The sequence below is a fragment of the Lytechinus pictus genome, chromosome 2 (assembly GCF_037042905.1).
Source record: "Lytechinus pictus isolate F3 Inbred chromosome 2, Lp3.0, whole genome shotgun sequence".
In the NCBI taxonomy this organism is placed as follows: domain Eukaryota; kingdom Metazoa; phylum Echinodermata; class Echinoidea; order Temnopleuroida; family Toxopneustidae; genus Lytechinus; species Lytechinus pictus.
The window spans coordinates 31,047,443-31,063,610 of NC_087246.1; the positions used below are offsets into that span (position 1 = coordinate 31,047,443).

Genomic DNA, 16,168 nt, shown 5'->3' on the forward strand with positions numbered 1-16,168 from the left:
GATCTCACCAGATCAGGTTGCAGTATAAGAATGATATGACTGACAAATATATGAAACAATACAATGACCAAATAATAAAAAGCTATTTTATTACATTGTGTTATTGCAATGCTATATATTACATGGTAAAGAAATAATGGATCTTAACAATCTGGATGTCTTGTTTAGGTGGGGTTCCAGTTTACTTGTTTACTGATGATTAATTTGTGTTTTTCTTTTGTTTTCCTCCAGATGACTGATCTGACTTTTCCTGATCGTAAGGCAGGATGTCAATTTCAATTTGGTACTGACTTTGGATTTGTTTCTTCTCATTGGTATATCATGAACCATCTCTTCTTTTTGCATTTTTAGCATATATTACTACAGGTGTTTTTATTTAGGGTTTAATTCATACTTTGAATTAAGTCATTATAGAAACGAGACACACATCTTTTTTAATTCCCATAGTCTTTGTTCAAGGACAACCTGATTTCAGTAGACAATAATTGGTTTACCTGTTGAATACTATATTTTGTAGTTGAAGAAGTAACCTGTTGACTATATCAAACTCTCTTATTCCCATAGTCTTCGTCCAGGGCCCAGTTGCATAATAGTTTACTATTATGGTAACTACCATGGTAACGCTGATCTACAGCCAATCAACATCAAGGATTCCATGCAAGTTACTATTGCATGAAAAAGTTACCATAATTGTAACTTTTGTGCAACGGGCCCAGGGACTACTTGGTTCCAGTAGGCAGTGAGTTAACCTGTTGACTACGAATTTCTGTTATTCCCGTAACCTTTGTCCAGGGACTACTTGGTCCCAGGAAACAATGAGTTAACCTGTTGAGTACTAAATTCTGTAATTCACAGTCTTCGCCCACAGACCAGCTGGGTCCATATTATGCCATGGGTTAATCTGTTTTCTACCAATTTCTGTACACAGTAAAAACGCTGTTTAAGATTTTATACAACGCTGTTTACTATATGAACCTTACAGTATTTGTTTAACCGTTTAAACAATCATGTTTAATTTATTGAAGATTAGATATTGAAAATTAAACTTTGTTGCTTAAGATTTAAACACTTGTTTAAACTGTTTAAACAATTACTGTAAGGTTCATATACTAAACAGCGTTGTATAATTTTGTTTTTACTGTGTAATTCCCATAGTCTTCGTCCAAGGACGACTTGGGTCCAAAGAGGCAGGGGCGTCGATCCATTTTTCAGATTGGGGGGGCAAAATCCTGCACCATTAAATGATTAGACGTCAATCACAATAATCTTATGGTCTATATTTTAATGACATTGTACCTCTACACAGAGCTGGCCGGATAAGGGCAGATGACAACGATCGCATGTGTAACATATACAACCCTGCCCAACAGAGGGCAGCAATCCACAATGGCGTGACCATCTTTTCTTTCCCTCTACTAACTTCTCTAACTTTCCCTTCAATCAACTTTCTAAATTACTGCAATTACTCATTTGCTAATAATCATTGCCTTATCAATCATTCAAAGTGCCTGTAAAACTATTACCAACTATAGTGCATATACCAGTTCACTTACATAAATAATGATTGTCTTATTAATATTTCAAAGTACCTGTATCACTATAAATAATCATTGTCTTATCACTAATACAAATTACCTGTATCACTATCATCAACTACAGTGTACATACCTGTTTACCAACATAAGATACATACAACTCAATTAAAATAACACAATTACTTTTTCCATCTATTAACCCATCACAACATGTCGTAGACAGATAATAGCTTACCATGGCAACTTTTCTTTTTTTTTTTTTTTTTTTTACATAATAGCCTAATAGGGAACTGAATAAAAGCCAACTTCTTTTAACAATGAACAAGCTATGTAAATACAGCAACTATAATAAAAATCAATTTCCACCTATGCAAAACATTGCCCATATAAATCAGCCTAAGTTGTTTGTAAAAGCAAAAAATAAGATATGTGTCTTAATCACCATGACCTAAAATAAAATAAAAAACCCGTTCCTTTACACAAAGCCTTGGAATAAATACTGTGCAAGGGGCATGCAAACTAATACCCCTCAATCTCTACATATGGTTACAGTAATAAGTCTAAAACTTACCACATGTTATAACATATATACAAGTCAAATAAAATCATCCATAAATCATAAATAAACTGCAACTTTTTATATATAAATATAATAAATGAGTACAAATTACCAAAACATACACATAGGCCTATTTGTACACAACTCCCTACCTGCAACATGAAAATAATTACACCAAGAAATAATAAGACAACAGTCCATCCAACCTGTACAGCTAATAAACAACATAAATAAAGGTATTAACTGATAAAGTAATATACAAAATGACCACTCTCAGTAAAACCATCAGTCAAAAGGGGGATATTTAAAACTATAGTCCAAGCAGTTCACAATAAACAATACATAAATAGCTCACTTCATATAGCTGTAAAAGCCCGTGTAAAAGAGAGCAATCCTAATCATACCAAATAATCACAAACAATTAAGGGCAATAAACTGGGGGGGGGGGGGTACAACAATCAAAGCTTATCAATGCAAAATACATGTATCATACAACAATGTCATTGTCATGATATATAAAGTTCAAATAAATGAAACAATTTTATACACCCAAAATAATTCCAGCAAAGGAACAACAGGCATGCATTAAAACAAACTCATACCCATGCATAACAAACATCTGTTAAAAATCACACTACATACAAGATCACACACGTCTCATAATTACGAGCAGACATCAAATCAGTTTCTGTAGTAAATCAATACATGAATTGCATAAAAAGCTTTATTCATATAGCGACTTTAATTATCAGGGTTATTCTATACCCCAAAAAAGTCCATACAAACAAAAGTATAAAAACATAAAAAATACATAAGGCAATCAATTATTTTAATATCAATAAAATCAGATTACAACCAAAAGCAAGAATGTCCATAATGACATCAAAGTTAAAGGAAACCAATTAAGCAGTCCAGTTTTCGCAAAAACAGAAGCAACCAAATCCTGGGTAAAGGCTAAGAGTTCATAGTTCATCCAGCATGGTACATGGGAATAACATGGTCCAAGTGTCCAGAGAATCAATCACGGGTAGCGATTATAGGTGTGGTCCGGGGGGCGTCCATGAGGGGGTCCCAATCTCAAGCTGAAAGGGAGACCTGGCCGAGTACGAGCGATCAATGGAAGGGGCAGGGCAAACCTCCTTACGTCAGACATCATGGGCGTGATAGAGACCATCCTGGAGTGCACATAGGCAGGGATGGAGGCAAACAGTCCAAGGGTAGTAGGAGGAGTCCAATCAGGGGGGCGTCCTGGAGGGTACTCAACCTTCAAGGAACAGTGAAGGTTTGGTTCGCCATTGAGGTTGGTGACTAAGGAGCAATCCCCGGGCTCATGAGTAGGGGACGCATCTGCCAGAGAATCACCAAGGCGGCACTGGTCGGTATCTGATGGTACTTGGGAGGACAGACCACCGGATTGAGGTTCCGGTTGGACTTTGGTGATTTCGCTATCAGGATGGACTTCAAGAGCAGTGGAGGTACCACCAAGGTTGTACGATCGGGGTATCTTAGGACAAACTGCATCCTGACGGGCATCCACAGCGACTTGGTTTCTGGTAATTATTGGCTTGACGTGGACGTGAGCCTCTTCATTGACGTTGCAGCTGGAGGAATTTGTCTCCACATTGGCCAGAAGATCAGTGTGAGGTACCTGAGATGTAATGCTATGTTCGCCAATGGGAGGAACGACTGACGAGACGACAACCGAATGCGCTCTATCGAGACGCGCATGGGCCGGCGCTGGGCCATAGGTGTAAGAGGACCCATTAGCAATCGTGACCGAACGCCGAGAAGGACGGACAGAGACATCATTCACTTCTAAGAAAGGGATACCAGCTCGGGCTAACTCAGTATCAGTCTCGACGACTAGGCCTTCAAAGACGAATTTATTATCATCCCTTGTAAGTACGAGCTGCGTCTCTCCAACAATTACATAAGGCAGGCTTGAACTATCGACATAACACGTACCTGAGGACGTGTCAAAGATATCAGCACCAAGACTCAAAGCAGTTGAGTACGCTATGAAATTCTGTGATGACCCACTGACTAAGGTGACCCGGACACACTGCTGACCATGATACAGGTCAATAAATGGAAGTATCTTGACCTGCCTAGGCACCACAGATGAGTCAGCCACTGGACAATGTGGCAGAGAATGGTATCCTTGATGTAATCCATCGAACTTCGATGAATCGTCATTGTCATTAGTACTGCTGAGAGCAACTTCAAGAACTAGAGGCGACTCGTCTGACTTCGACGAGTCAACAAGGCAACCAAGAGGACTGTCCCAACGAACATATGACTGACGACTGATTCCAGAAATATCTGGATCTGCGGTTAGAGCACTACCAGGAACTTTGTCACAATCAATACTTGACAAATTGTCAAAATCACTATCATAATCTAAATCACTGACACAATCTGACAAATTCTTGTCAGACTCACGATTATACTTTTCGTAACAATCATTCACTGTGAGTTTTCTAGTGTATCCTAGTGTACTTGCTGCTTGGCGAGCTTGCGCAATGATATTATTCTCATGTTGAGGGAGGTATTCACAGTCACTGATGTGGTGGTGACTTGGGCGCTTAGCTGCTAAACATAAAGGGCAACTATCTAGATCAATAGGACCTAGACTAACATTTGGCCTACTGTAATTGACACTAGTATGTAAAACCTTAACTGAGGGAGGATGATTGTTAGGAATAGGATTGTCCCATATGGGCTCATCATCAAACTCAGACTCATTGTGATTGTAATCAAACTCACACTCATTGTGATTGTCAAACTCAACTAACTCAAACTCTGAGATCTTTTCTCTACAATCACCATCATTTAACTTCTCAGCATAATCATCAAAATCATCATAATCATAATCAAGACTGTTACATTCATTCGCATTCTCAGTCACTCTTTCATTCTTTTGATTTGTATTAATGTGTAAGTTATAGTGATTAAAAAAATCTACGTGAGGGCGGCCGCGGGTTGGGGCCTGGCACTGGGGGCGAGGTTGAGGGTGCAACCTCTGTGGGGGTAAAGCCATAGCTGAGGCTATACATGGGACTACAGCTACTGCGAGAGGTACGAGCCAAGACCGACAAATTAGGAAAGATTACCTATCACGACTAGTTTTGGCCGACCGACTGACTGCTAGTTTTAGCAAATGCCATCATAAACAGGCAATGACAGGGTAGATCCCAGCTGTCACCACACCATTAAATGATTAGACGTCAATCACAATAATCTTATGGTCTATATTTTAATGACATTGTACCTCTACACAGAGCTGGCCGGATAAGGGCCGATGACAACGATCGCATGTGTAACATATACAACCCTGCCCAACAGAGGGCAGCAATCCACAATGGCGCTGAATCAACTTTCCAAAGGCGCTCGATCGCACATAACAAACACACACACATATATGCCTATATATATATAGGCATATATACACACACACACACATAAATATATATATATATATGACCCATGAGATTGAGACACATATCTCACCAACAAATTAATGCGAGCGCGAAGCGCGAGCTGAAATTTTTTGTATAATGATCTGATAACAGGAAAAAGGTGCCTGTTTAGGACTGTTTGTAGTAACTCATGAGGAGGATACATATCTCACAGATATAATGCGAGTGCCGAGAGCGAGGTGAAATTTCTTTATATTCTGACCTGTAAGGTTGATATTCTAAGCATATTTGGTACCAATGATGAAGATGGGTATCTGAAAAACAATAAATGCAAGCACGAAGTGCGAGCTGAAAATTTTGATATTTCGATCAGAAAAAAATGGTTTAATGGACGTTTTTAATTAAGAACAAGCATATATCCAACCAAAGATTATTGCAAATCGAACCGCGAGTTATTTTGAGGTTTAGAACTGAAAACGGGACATTCTATTCTCTTAATAATCATGAAAAGTATGGGTATTTGCTACAGAAATGATGCGAGCGCGAAGCGCGAGCTGAAAATTTTTATATTCCAATCTGAAAAGCGGACATTTTGAGCATGATTTTAAATAAAGAACGAGGTGTGTATTTCGATCTCGCTTGCTGATTTCTGTGTAACATTGCAATCTTATTTTGTTTTTTACACATGCGGAATTATTGGGGGGGGGGGGCAAAACGATATGTTTGCCCCCCCAATATTTTCATTGGTGGGGCGATCGCCCCCCCTGCCCCCCCAGGATCGACGCCTCTGCAAAGAGCCATGGGTTAATCTGTTAACTACTGATTTTCAGTGGTACACATGTGATGTGAATATATTAACTGATTTTATCTTGTATGTAGAGGTAGAGAATTGGCCAGTTTAGGGAAGAAATGATAAAATAATAAGCTTGTTTTGATATACTGCATTGTGTAGGGTGCATTTGATTTGCATGGTGCCTCAGCTCGATATATTCAATTGTTGAAATTGGTTATTCATATGTCACCACTTGATGCAATATTGACTCAGTTTAAGTTTATTAATATACCTATAAGTGATAATTGTCTATGCCGTACATTTAAAGTTTTGTTTATTTAAACGTAAAGCACTTCAGATCTGCCTTATTTCTAAAATTATAATTATTTCAATTTCCATTGTGATTTGTTGAGATTTAGATAGATTTTGTGATTTTTTCAATAAAAAGAGGGGACATTACAAATTTGAATTATGAAGACAATGCCATACTTATGGTTAGACAGTTTTTAATTTTGTGTTTTCATATCAATTTTTTTTAAATGACAAGTATGTTAAGATTATTACGCAAATACACATTATGTAGCTTGCAGTTCACTTAAGTTAATGTGTTTTATAAACATTACATCAATATTGCTATGATTCTAATAATCCATCATTTACATTCCACCATTCTAACTATTATTAAGTACGAATAACTTATAAATATGTTATGGATGTCTGTAAGGTAATTCTCTGCTGTATTTGGGAATAAAGTGTCACTTTTCATCGTTGGAATTGGGAATATAATTATCTGTCTCGTTGTCCTGTCATTCGAACAAAACGTCACATTTGATTCTTGACCGAATAATTCTGTTGGCCTACAGCCCGCCAACCATACAAGAGAGAACATAGATAGATAAGTTGCATACCACATCCACGCTAAGTGACCAGCAACTATTATATTAAAATATGAAATCAGGTATGGATGTCAAATTTATGGATTCTAACAAATTTGCTTGCATATTCAAATCAAACTCGTGAACTAGCCATGAAGCTGATGCCCAGTAGCTGTGCATGGTTTTGCCCAAACGAAACTGTTCAAGATTCTGAGGCTGCAGGCTCAACAAATGGTCAAGAATCAATTGTGATGTTTTTTTTTTATTTGAATGTCACCATGATATTTTGGTTTTACCAGAAAAAATAAACGGAAGAGGTGATGGGATAAAACGAATGAATTTGAATGTGTGTTTTGTTAGTTTTAAGCTGCTTGGTCTAATCAGAATACATAGAGAATTATTAGTACAGAGTGATCTGGGAATGTATCATATGACATAAAAGATAGATGAGGGGATATAGAATAGATAAAGTTGGAAGGAAAAGAGGAGGAGGGAGAGAGAGGAGGATAATATGTCGGCGTGTGTGCCTTGGAAGGGTAAAGCAACATGAAGAGAGAACGGAATCCGAGCCTATCTCTCTATTTCACTCTTTAGGTCTCCCGCTATCTTTCCTCTTCTCTCAAGTTCTCCCCGTCTCTCTCTCTCTCTCTCTCTCTCTCACCCTTTTGTTCTCTCCTGCTTCCCTCACTTCTCCCCCACCTTCTCTCTATATCTCTCTTGATCCCCCCTCCTTCATATCTCTGTTTTTCCTGTGTCTCTCCCCATTTCCACCAAATCCGGACAATGAAAGAACAAAAGAAAAAATGGTGACGTGGTATTCATATTGTAGGCTGTTGAACGGATAGACGGAAGTAAAAGAAAAACAATTTAAGAAGGGCTGGGGGGAAAAGCCAAGTAAGAATAGTCACTAAACATAAGGGGGTGGAAAGAAATAAACCCCTCAAAAAAAGTTTGGAAATCTGAGTTTGGCTATTAATTTCTCCCAACTCCCAATTTTACACAATGCCTATTTGACATCATTCAATAGATCATTTAATTCTCTTTTAAATGATACCATGCTTGTTATGATAATGCCATCACGAAAAGAGCAGGATTCAAAAGTGTTGGATGAGATCTGAATTGAAAAGCTGCAAAACGAGCAAAAAAAAGTTTGGAAATCTGAGTTTGGCCATTAATTCCCCCCAACTGCCAATTTAACACAATGCATATTTGATATTATTCAAAAGATCATTTAATTTTCTTTAAAATGATACCATGCTTGTTATGATCATGCCATCACGATAAGAGCAGGATTCAAACGTGTTGGATGAGGACTGAATTGAAAAGCTACAAAACGAGCAGAAATAGTCATGAAGGGTCAATACAGAACATGATTCTTTTGTCTGTGTCAATAGAGATTAAAATCTATTCAAATCAAGCTCCTGCTTCTTCTTTTTTATGTTTTGTTGTGGTTCATGTACTGATTGTTCTGTGAGATAACATGGTTTGAGTCGTGGTTTGAAATACCCATGCATGTTTGTTTGTTATGTGTTTGCTTGTGCAGAGGTGTGTTTGATTCCATGGTAATCTTGAAAAACAAAAGAAACTCACTCATCACCACGGAAAAAAGAACAGTGACTTTCAATATTGTGTGATTTTGCAACTTTTGAATTTTGAACTTGTCCCACATTTCAAGGCACTGCACCTCCATTCGAACCATAATCATATCATGTAGGGTATCATTTAAAGAAAATTAAATGATCTATTCATTAATATTAGTTACACATTGATATTTACTAAAACCGAGGAGGGATTATCGATCAAAGTCAGAGTTCCAAACTTTTTTTGAGGAGTTTAGAAAAACTCTCAGGTGACTATGGGCCTGTATAAAACTTTCACTCGCATTGAGTGTTCAAATAAGATTAAATGGCATTTGAATAGGCCTACGTTTTGAACTGCTTACATATCGAGCTGTTATTATTTTGCTTGATTTACATTTTGTTCATGACTGAAAAAAATGATTAAAATGTAAGGTCTGAATATTCAACATTTTCATCTCAAATTGCACGCTTGCATTTTGATTAGAGATATAGGCCTACGTATAAATCAGCAGTTCTAAAAATGTCCCTTTTTCAGTTCATCGTCAAAATTATATAGCTCGAGAATATGTAGCTCGAGAATATAATAAATGTAAACATTTTCAGCTTGCATTGTTTATTAAGATACGTATCCTATTAGTAATTTTACAAATAGTCTTTAACATGCATGTCGTTTTTATACGCCTGTATATGTAAAATTTCAGCTCGATAAATATTTGAAAGCTTATTTTTTTATTCAACAATCCATTCTGGGTATAGGAGACTTTACAAATAAATTGGAACACATTACTTAAAAAACATTTCAATAATGAATACTTAAACGAGCAATTCAATATTACATTCAAAAAGTAATATGTACAAAATAACATTGATGATGAACTAGAAGATGAGGATCTTGATTGTAATCTTGAACAGGTTGCGTATCTCGTTATACAAAATAATGAAAACTCGAATCGCGAGAAGAATAATTTGTGCATATTGACTTGGAAGTCCCATATTATCCTGTTATGCATATTGTAGTATACAGTGTGCGCAACATTTTTTCATTAAAAGGGGGGCATTGTTAGAATACAATGTACGCAATTTTCGGTTGCAGAAAAGGGTGTATTCTCACTTAAAGTGATTTTATTTGTTGAAGAGAAAGCGACAGTGGAAAATTCTCTCAAGACACTATTTTATATCGCTTGAATTGAAGAGCCATGCTATCACGGGAAAAGGGACATTGTTTGCCACCCGGTGGCATTTTAAGGGGAGTTCAAATGCCATTTTATTCTCATTGATCATACGAAATAGTATCGAAGTGTGACGTCATCAATTTTAATTTTTTGCATATCAGCTTTTTTTATACCATATTTTGGTAGAGCATGATGAAAGGTTACTAACGGACCCGCGGACTATCAGACCCGTGGACTAATGGACCCGCGGACTATACGGATGTCCCCGGATGAAAACCCCCCAAACCATTGGTGGAAATCGGTCCATGGGGCCGCAATACATGACCTCATAAATACATAATTAGCCCCACTGAAGTCAATGTATTCGTGAGGTCATATCTTAGGCCCCCATAGACCGATTCCCACCATATTTTGGTAGTGGATATTTTTTATCATGCTCTACCATAATATGGTATCAAAAATGCTAAAATGCAAAAAAAAAAAAGTGTTTTGTGACGTCATTACTTATGTACTCTATTTCAATCATATTATCATATCTAAATTCCAAAATGGTCGTTTACAAGAAATATGGATTTTTTTTGGCTTACTTTGGCCCATGGTAGCGCCAAATATATATATATATGTTTGGATTGGGTAAATTCAGGATGTTAAAATATTATAATTCACATACCGTTTAGAAAGTTGGCCTTAGCTGTTTACTAATTAAAGTTGACAGATAGTTTGATGTTTTCATAAATTTGCAGCTTTGTTTTTCAAATTAATTATAAATATAGATATAGGTTGAGCTTGGTATGGGAGGTGCTTACACTGAAACCGTCGCATACATTCGTAATTCCGAAGCTTCGTTATTCCGAAGGTTCGGATATTCCGAAGGTTCGTTATTCCGAAGGTTCGTTAATCCGAAAACGAAATAAGGTTCGTAATTCCGAAGGTCCGTTAGTCCGAAAACGAAATAAGGTTCGTTAATCCGAAAATTAAATGAGGTTCGTATTTCCGAAAATGAAATTAATTCATTTTGGTAACAAGAACGGTGTTGTCCTTACAAGATAACATGATATTATGCAATAATAAAATAACGGACGATGATACATGTTTGTGTTGTGGCCAAAGCATGTATTACATTAAGAATAGGCGGCCGGATCAAGCATACGATTTTCGATTTTATCTGAGCAATTGCTGCCCAAGCAAATGGTTTAAAGATGCAGGGGATTAAGTGTGTTGGTCGCGTGCGAGTAACCTCCGGATAATAGGATTTGTATTGGAGGGGATGTCATTTTTAATAAGAGCTTCTGCTGGTAATAAAAATAAAAATAATACTAATGATGATCATGATAATCCCAAACGATGATCATAATAAAATGGTGATTGTTACGATGATATGTGGGTTGGTTTGACTCTGAGATAAACAGAAATAACGACACGGATTGAGAAGTGATATACAGTTCAGGTCCAGCCAGTCTGGTTGTTAATGTGTGTATGGAGTGCCAACATCACTGTCTCAATATGTATATGTGTGTGTGAAATGAACATAAGATAACATATGACAGTGATAAAGAATATAAATGTTAATATAATTGTATTGATCGTTACGCCTAGTGTTAATAATGTTTATCCTTTTTTCATGATTACAAAAAATGCTCGAAATGTTTACTTTTTACGTGGGGCGTTGTGGACCAGTGGATTAGTTTTCTGACTATGAAACAGGGGTCGTAGGTTCGAATCCCAGCCATGGCGTAATTTCCTTCAACAAGAAATGTATCCACACTGTGCTGCACTCAACCCGGGTGAGGTGAATGGGTATACCCGGTAGGAAGAAATTAATTAAATGCCTTCCTTTGGGCGCCTATAGGCAGCCAAAAAACACACCCAAAAACCACCAAAACGAAAATTCATTCGGCCGCCCTTGCCTTCCCATTCTCATAACAATTGAACAGCAACAGTGTTTCTCCCCCCCCCCCCCCCCCCCTTCACCACCACACTTGCCCTTCCTCTGCTTTCCCGGTGTTCATTTTTCGGATTAACGAACCTTCGGAATAAAGAACCTTGTTTCGTTTTCGGATTAACGAACCTTCGGAACAACGAACCGTAATTCGTTTTCGGATTATCGAACCTTCGGAACAACGAACCTTATTTCGTTTTTGTCTCACCTGCATAGCAGAGTGAGACTATAGGCGCCGCTTTTCCGACGGCGACGGCGACGGCGACGGCGACGGCGGCGGCGGCGGCGTCAACACCAAATCTTAACCTGAGGTTAAGTTTTTGAAATGACAGCATAACTTAGAAAGTATATGGACCTAGTTCATGAAACTTGGCCATAAGGTTAATCAAGTATTACTGAACATCCTGCCTGAGTTGCATGTCACATGACCAAGGTCAAAGGTCATTTAGGGTCAATGAACTTAGACCATGTTGGGGGAATCAACATCAAAATCTTAACCTAAGGTTAAGTTTTTGAAATGTCATCATAACTTAGAAAATATATGGACCTAGTTCATGAAACTTATACATAAGGTTAATCAAGTATCACTGAACATCCTGCATGAGTTTCACGTCACATGACCAAGGTCAAAGGTCATTTAGGGTCAATGAACTTTGGCCGAATTGGGGGTATCTGTTGAATTACCATCATAACTTTGAAAGTTTATGGATCTGATTCATGAAACTTGGACATAATAGTAATCAAGTATTACTGAACATCCTGTGCAAGTTTCAGGTCACATGATCAAGGTCAAAGGTCATTTAGGGTCAATGAACTTTGGCCAAATTGGGGTATTTGTTGAATTACAGCCATAAATTTGAAAGTGTGTTGGTCTAGTTCATAAAACTTGGACATAAGAGTAATCAAGTATCACTGAACATCCTGTGCGAGTTTCAGGTCACATGATCAAGGTCATGTAAGGTCAAAGAACTTTGGCCACGTTGGGGGTATTTGTTAAATTGCCATCATATCTCTATAAGTGTATTGGTCTAGTTCATAAAACGTGTAAATAAGAGTAACCAAGTATCACTGAACATCTTGTGCGAGTTATAGTAGTTTTCAAAATCAGCACTGCTGCTATATTGAATCGCGTGATGCAGGTGAGACGGCCAGAGGCATTCCACTTGTTGGATTAACGAACCTTCGGAACAACGAACCTTATTTCGTTTTCGGAATAACGCCACAAAATTTTCGGATTAACGAACCCTTTTTCGTTTTCGGATAACGAACATCGAGGTATAGGCAATTTACGTGTTTCAGAATTACGAACCTTCGGAATAAAGAACTTTCGGAATTACGAACTTTCGGAATTACGAAGTGTAACCGAAACCGTTACAGCTGCATGAGATAACCAAATCAGTTTTTCAAAAGATAATTTTCATTATAAATTCTGTCACCATAAAACGCTCAGAAACAAGGAATGTTCCTAGAAATAACAGTAAAAAATACACTGCAATACTTGTTTATTCTGATGAGGTAAATTTTCATCGAAAGAAGTCAGTTTGCTTCATGTTCATGGGATATCAACTTGTCGGTGAATTGATAATACTGGATTCTCTAATATCCATCTTTGTTCTATCGTTGTATGGTATCGAATTATCTATAATTAGTCTTGTTTGACTATTGTTGCCAATAACATTCTCTTTTTCTCTTTCAGTTCTCATTATACATGTACATTTCTGAATTAAAATCTTAGTAAAAAAAAGAACATTAAACATAATACAATATACCGCTGTCACTCGGCAATGGTATTATCATCAACGTAACAAACCACGCCAAGCGGGATCCCATCACGAAAATAACGAAGTGGTTATTGCCCCATACAGGGCTCACGATTACTCAGTACCAGTAAAACATGGTAAGAGCGCTTAAATAGTCAAGTAATCTTTCCATGCATAAATATCGGTACCATTGTTTGCGTTGGAGAATTCCAAGGCTAAGAAATATTAATTTTACTCAACAAATATCGATTTCCACTTCTTTGATGATATCAGGGTCGCTTTGATACTTGATGCAAGCTCAACTGTGAAGTGTTTCATCGGATATGCTCAAGGCGCTCTTTACTTCATTGTAATCATCCGCTTTGATTATCTACTGGTAAATGGTAAATTTGTCACTTCCGAAGAAGAATTCAAATGGGCGTAGGCTTGAAAATGAAATCATGATCAAAGTGTAAGGAAGAGTAAGTTCGATCCTGGGAACTAGCATCAGCTTCATTCGGACACTCACACTGGTCAACATATTAGCCTTCTGACTTCCACATGACACGCCTTTAACTCCTCGAACCAGCTCCCATTAGCCCTCACATTGCAAATACCCCTCTAACTCACACCAGAACCCATCTGACTTCAACAACAACAACAAAAAACACCCCTTACCCTGTCAATACGACTTCAACCTTAAATCTATACATCCAATACACACCCCTCTGTTGTCCATCTGACATACAGTGGTATGTAACATACCCCTCTAATTCCAACCTAAAAATTGGCAAGAAAAGAAAGGAAAAAAAAGTCATCACTCCCAATTTAAGGCATTCTTTGGTCTTTTTTAGGCGGCAGGGGGGGGGGGGGTGAATTTCGATTTTTAAGGGATGCACCCGCATCTTCTACCCCCCCCCCCCCCCCAGCCCTAGCCTTGGTCCGCGCGACTGGATTAAGGGAGATTTTACAGTATCCAACACGAGACCACAATCAAGGAAGAAACTGCATGTTAAACAAGAGCACGAAAACCATTCAGGTGACTGTGATTTAAATTTCTATCATCAGAGCATTGGTTACCAAACAACAGTTTCTTTTCCTCGTTTAGAGGTACTTTATTCTTCATTATTGCTTTCTCATTTTAACTATTTATTTCGAGTTACAAAAGACGTTGCATATCCACATAGAGTAATCATCAACCAATAAATTTAAAATGAAATAGAGATAACATGAAATTTCCCTGTCGAGTTAAAGCTCTTTGAACATCGTAATGATCATTGGATTTAAATCGCCATTTTACATTTTTTTAAATATCTCATCCTTGAACTCATACCAAATTGAATATACATTAAAAGCTCTTCCTTGTATCTTATACATGACATAGGATTTGTACCAAACAACGGGTAAACCATCAGGAGACTATGATTTGAATTTGTGCCATTAGACCATTGTTAAGATTTTACATTTGACCGATAAAACCATTACTACCAAGTCAAATTAATGATGAAATAACTATGTATATTTTATTTGTATTATGTTACTCGAAAAGAAAAAAAAAGTGACATTGTATTGATGTGTTGAATGAATTCAATAAATAACAACTTAAAACAAAATTACTATGTTTATTTTATTTTTAATAACATGCAATCGAATACATGTAGTTTGAAGCCGGTTTGTTTGGTATGACTGTGCGATAAATGCCACAGTCCCGCGTCTCTTGGACGATATCGACTCCACATACACTGCAAAAACCCTGGTGTTAATTTAACACCAACCCGGAATCTATATATGTCCACACAAGAGAAGTATTAAACACCAGTTTCCTTTTGGTCTAACACCAGATAGGTATTTATACAACACCAATTAGTATTAAAACAGCATCGGTTTGATTCCAAACTGGTGTAGTTTCAATACTTCTCTGGTGAGGACATAATATAGATTTCGAGCTGGTGTTAAATCAACACCGGAGTTTTTGCAGTGTACCGACCGATCGTAAGCCATTGGAAATAACGTGGGACCTTTTGTCGGTTTTGGGTCTGTTTCGTCTGTGTGACTGAGGCATGAAGAATATACCGGTTCCTTTCTATATAGAGTGCATGCACCTTTGTGTAACACCCCGCCTATTTTTACTATCTGTATTGCAATAAAGGAAGCATGTAAGTAGATCACTACTTCCTACTCCACCAGCATGACCAGCTTCCTAGGTCTCGGTCGATGGTGTCGGATGGAGATACAAATAAGTGTATCATTACAAAGAGCATCCATCCGTTTAGGAGGCGAGGGGCGTATACCTACCCCTATCTCGACGGAATCTAATTATCTCTTTAAGCCAATGATTAACAGTGATGAATCACTACGGTGATGATGACAACGACGTCGGTGGTGGTGTCGACGACGACGGCGACGGGGCCGACCATGAGGATACTTCCAATATTAACGATGATAGTGGTGATGATGGTTATGACGATGATAAGAAAACGTCATAATCATCATAATTATCATCAGGAAGAAGAAAAAGAGGAAGAAGGATAAGAAGAAGAAGAAGGAAGAGAGAAAGAAGAAGGTGAAGAAAAAAAGG

The 16,168-nt window shown here is 37.6% G+C and overlaps 1 protein-coding gene across 8 annotated transcripts in view; it reads left to right on the forward strand.

Annotated features, from left to right (window-relative positions):
- Positions 1–7,495, forward strand: part of LOC129281473 (uncharacterized) — a 65,131-nt gene extending 57,636 nt beyond the window's left edge. For all 8 annotated transcript variants that reach the window (XM_064115404.1, XM_064115414.1, XM_064115419.1 and 5 more), the window contains one exon: positions 232–7,495. In XM_064115404.1, coding sequence (XP_063971474.1) covers positions 232–239 — 8 coding nt within the window. In that variant the 3' untranslated portion in view covers positions 240–7,495. The remainder of the gene's footprint in view (positions 1–231) is intronic.
- Positions 7,496–16,168: the final 8,673 nt, after the last annotated feature.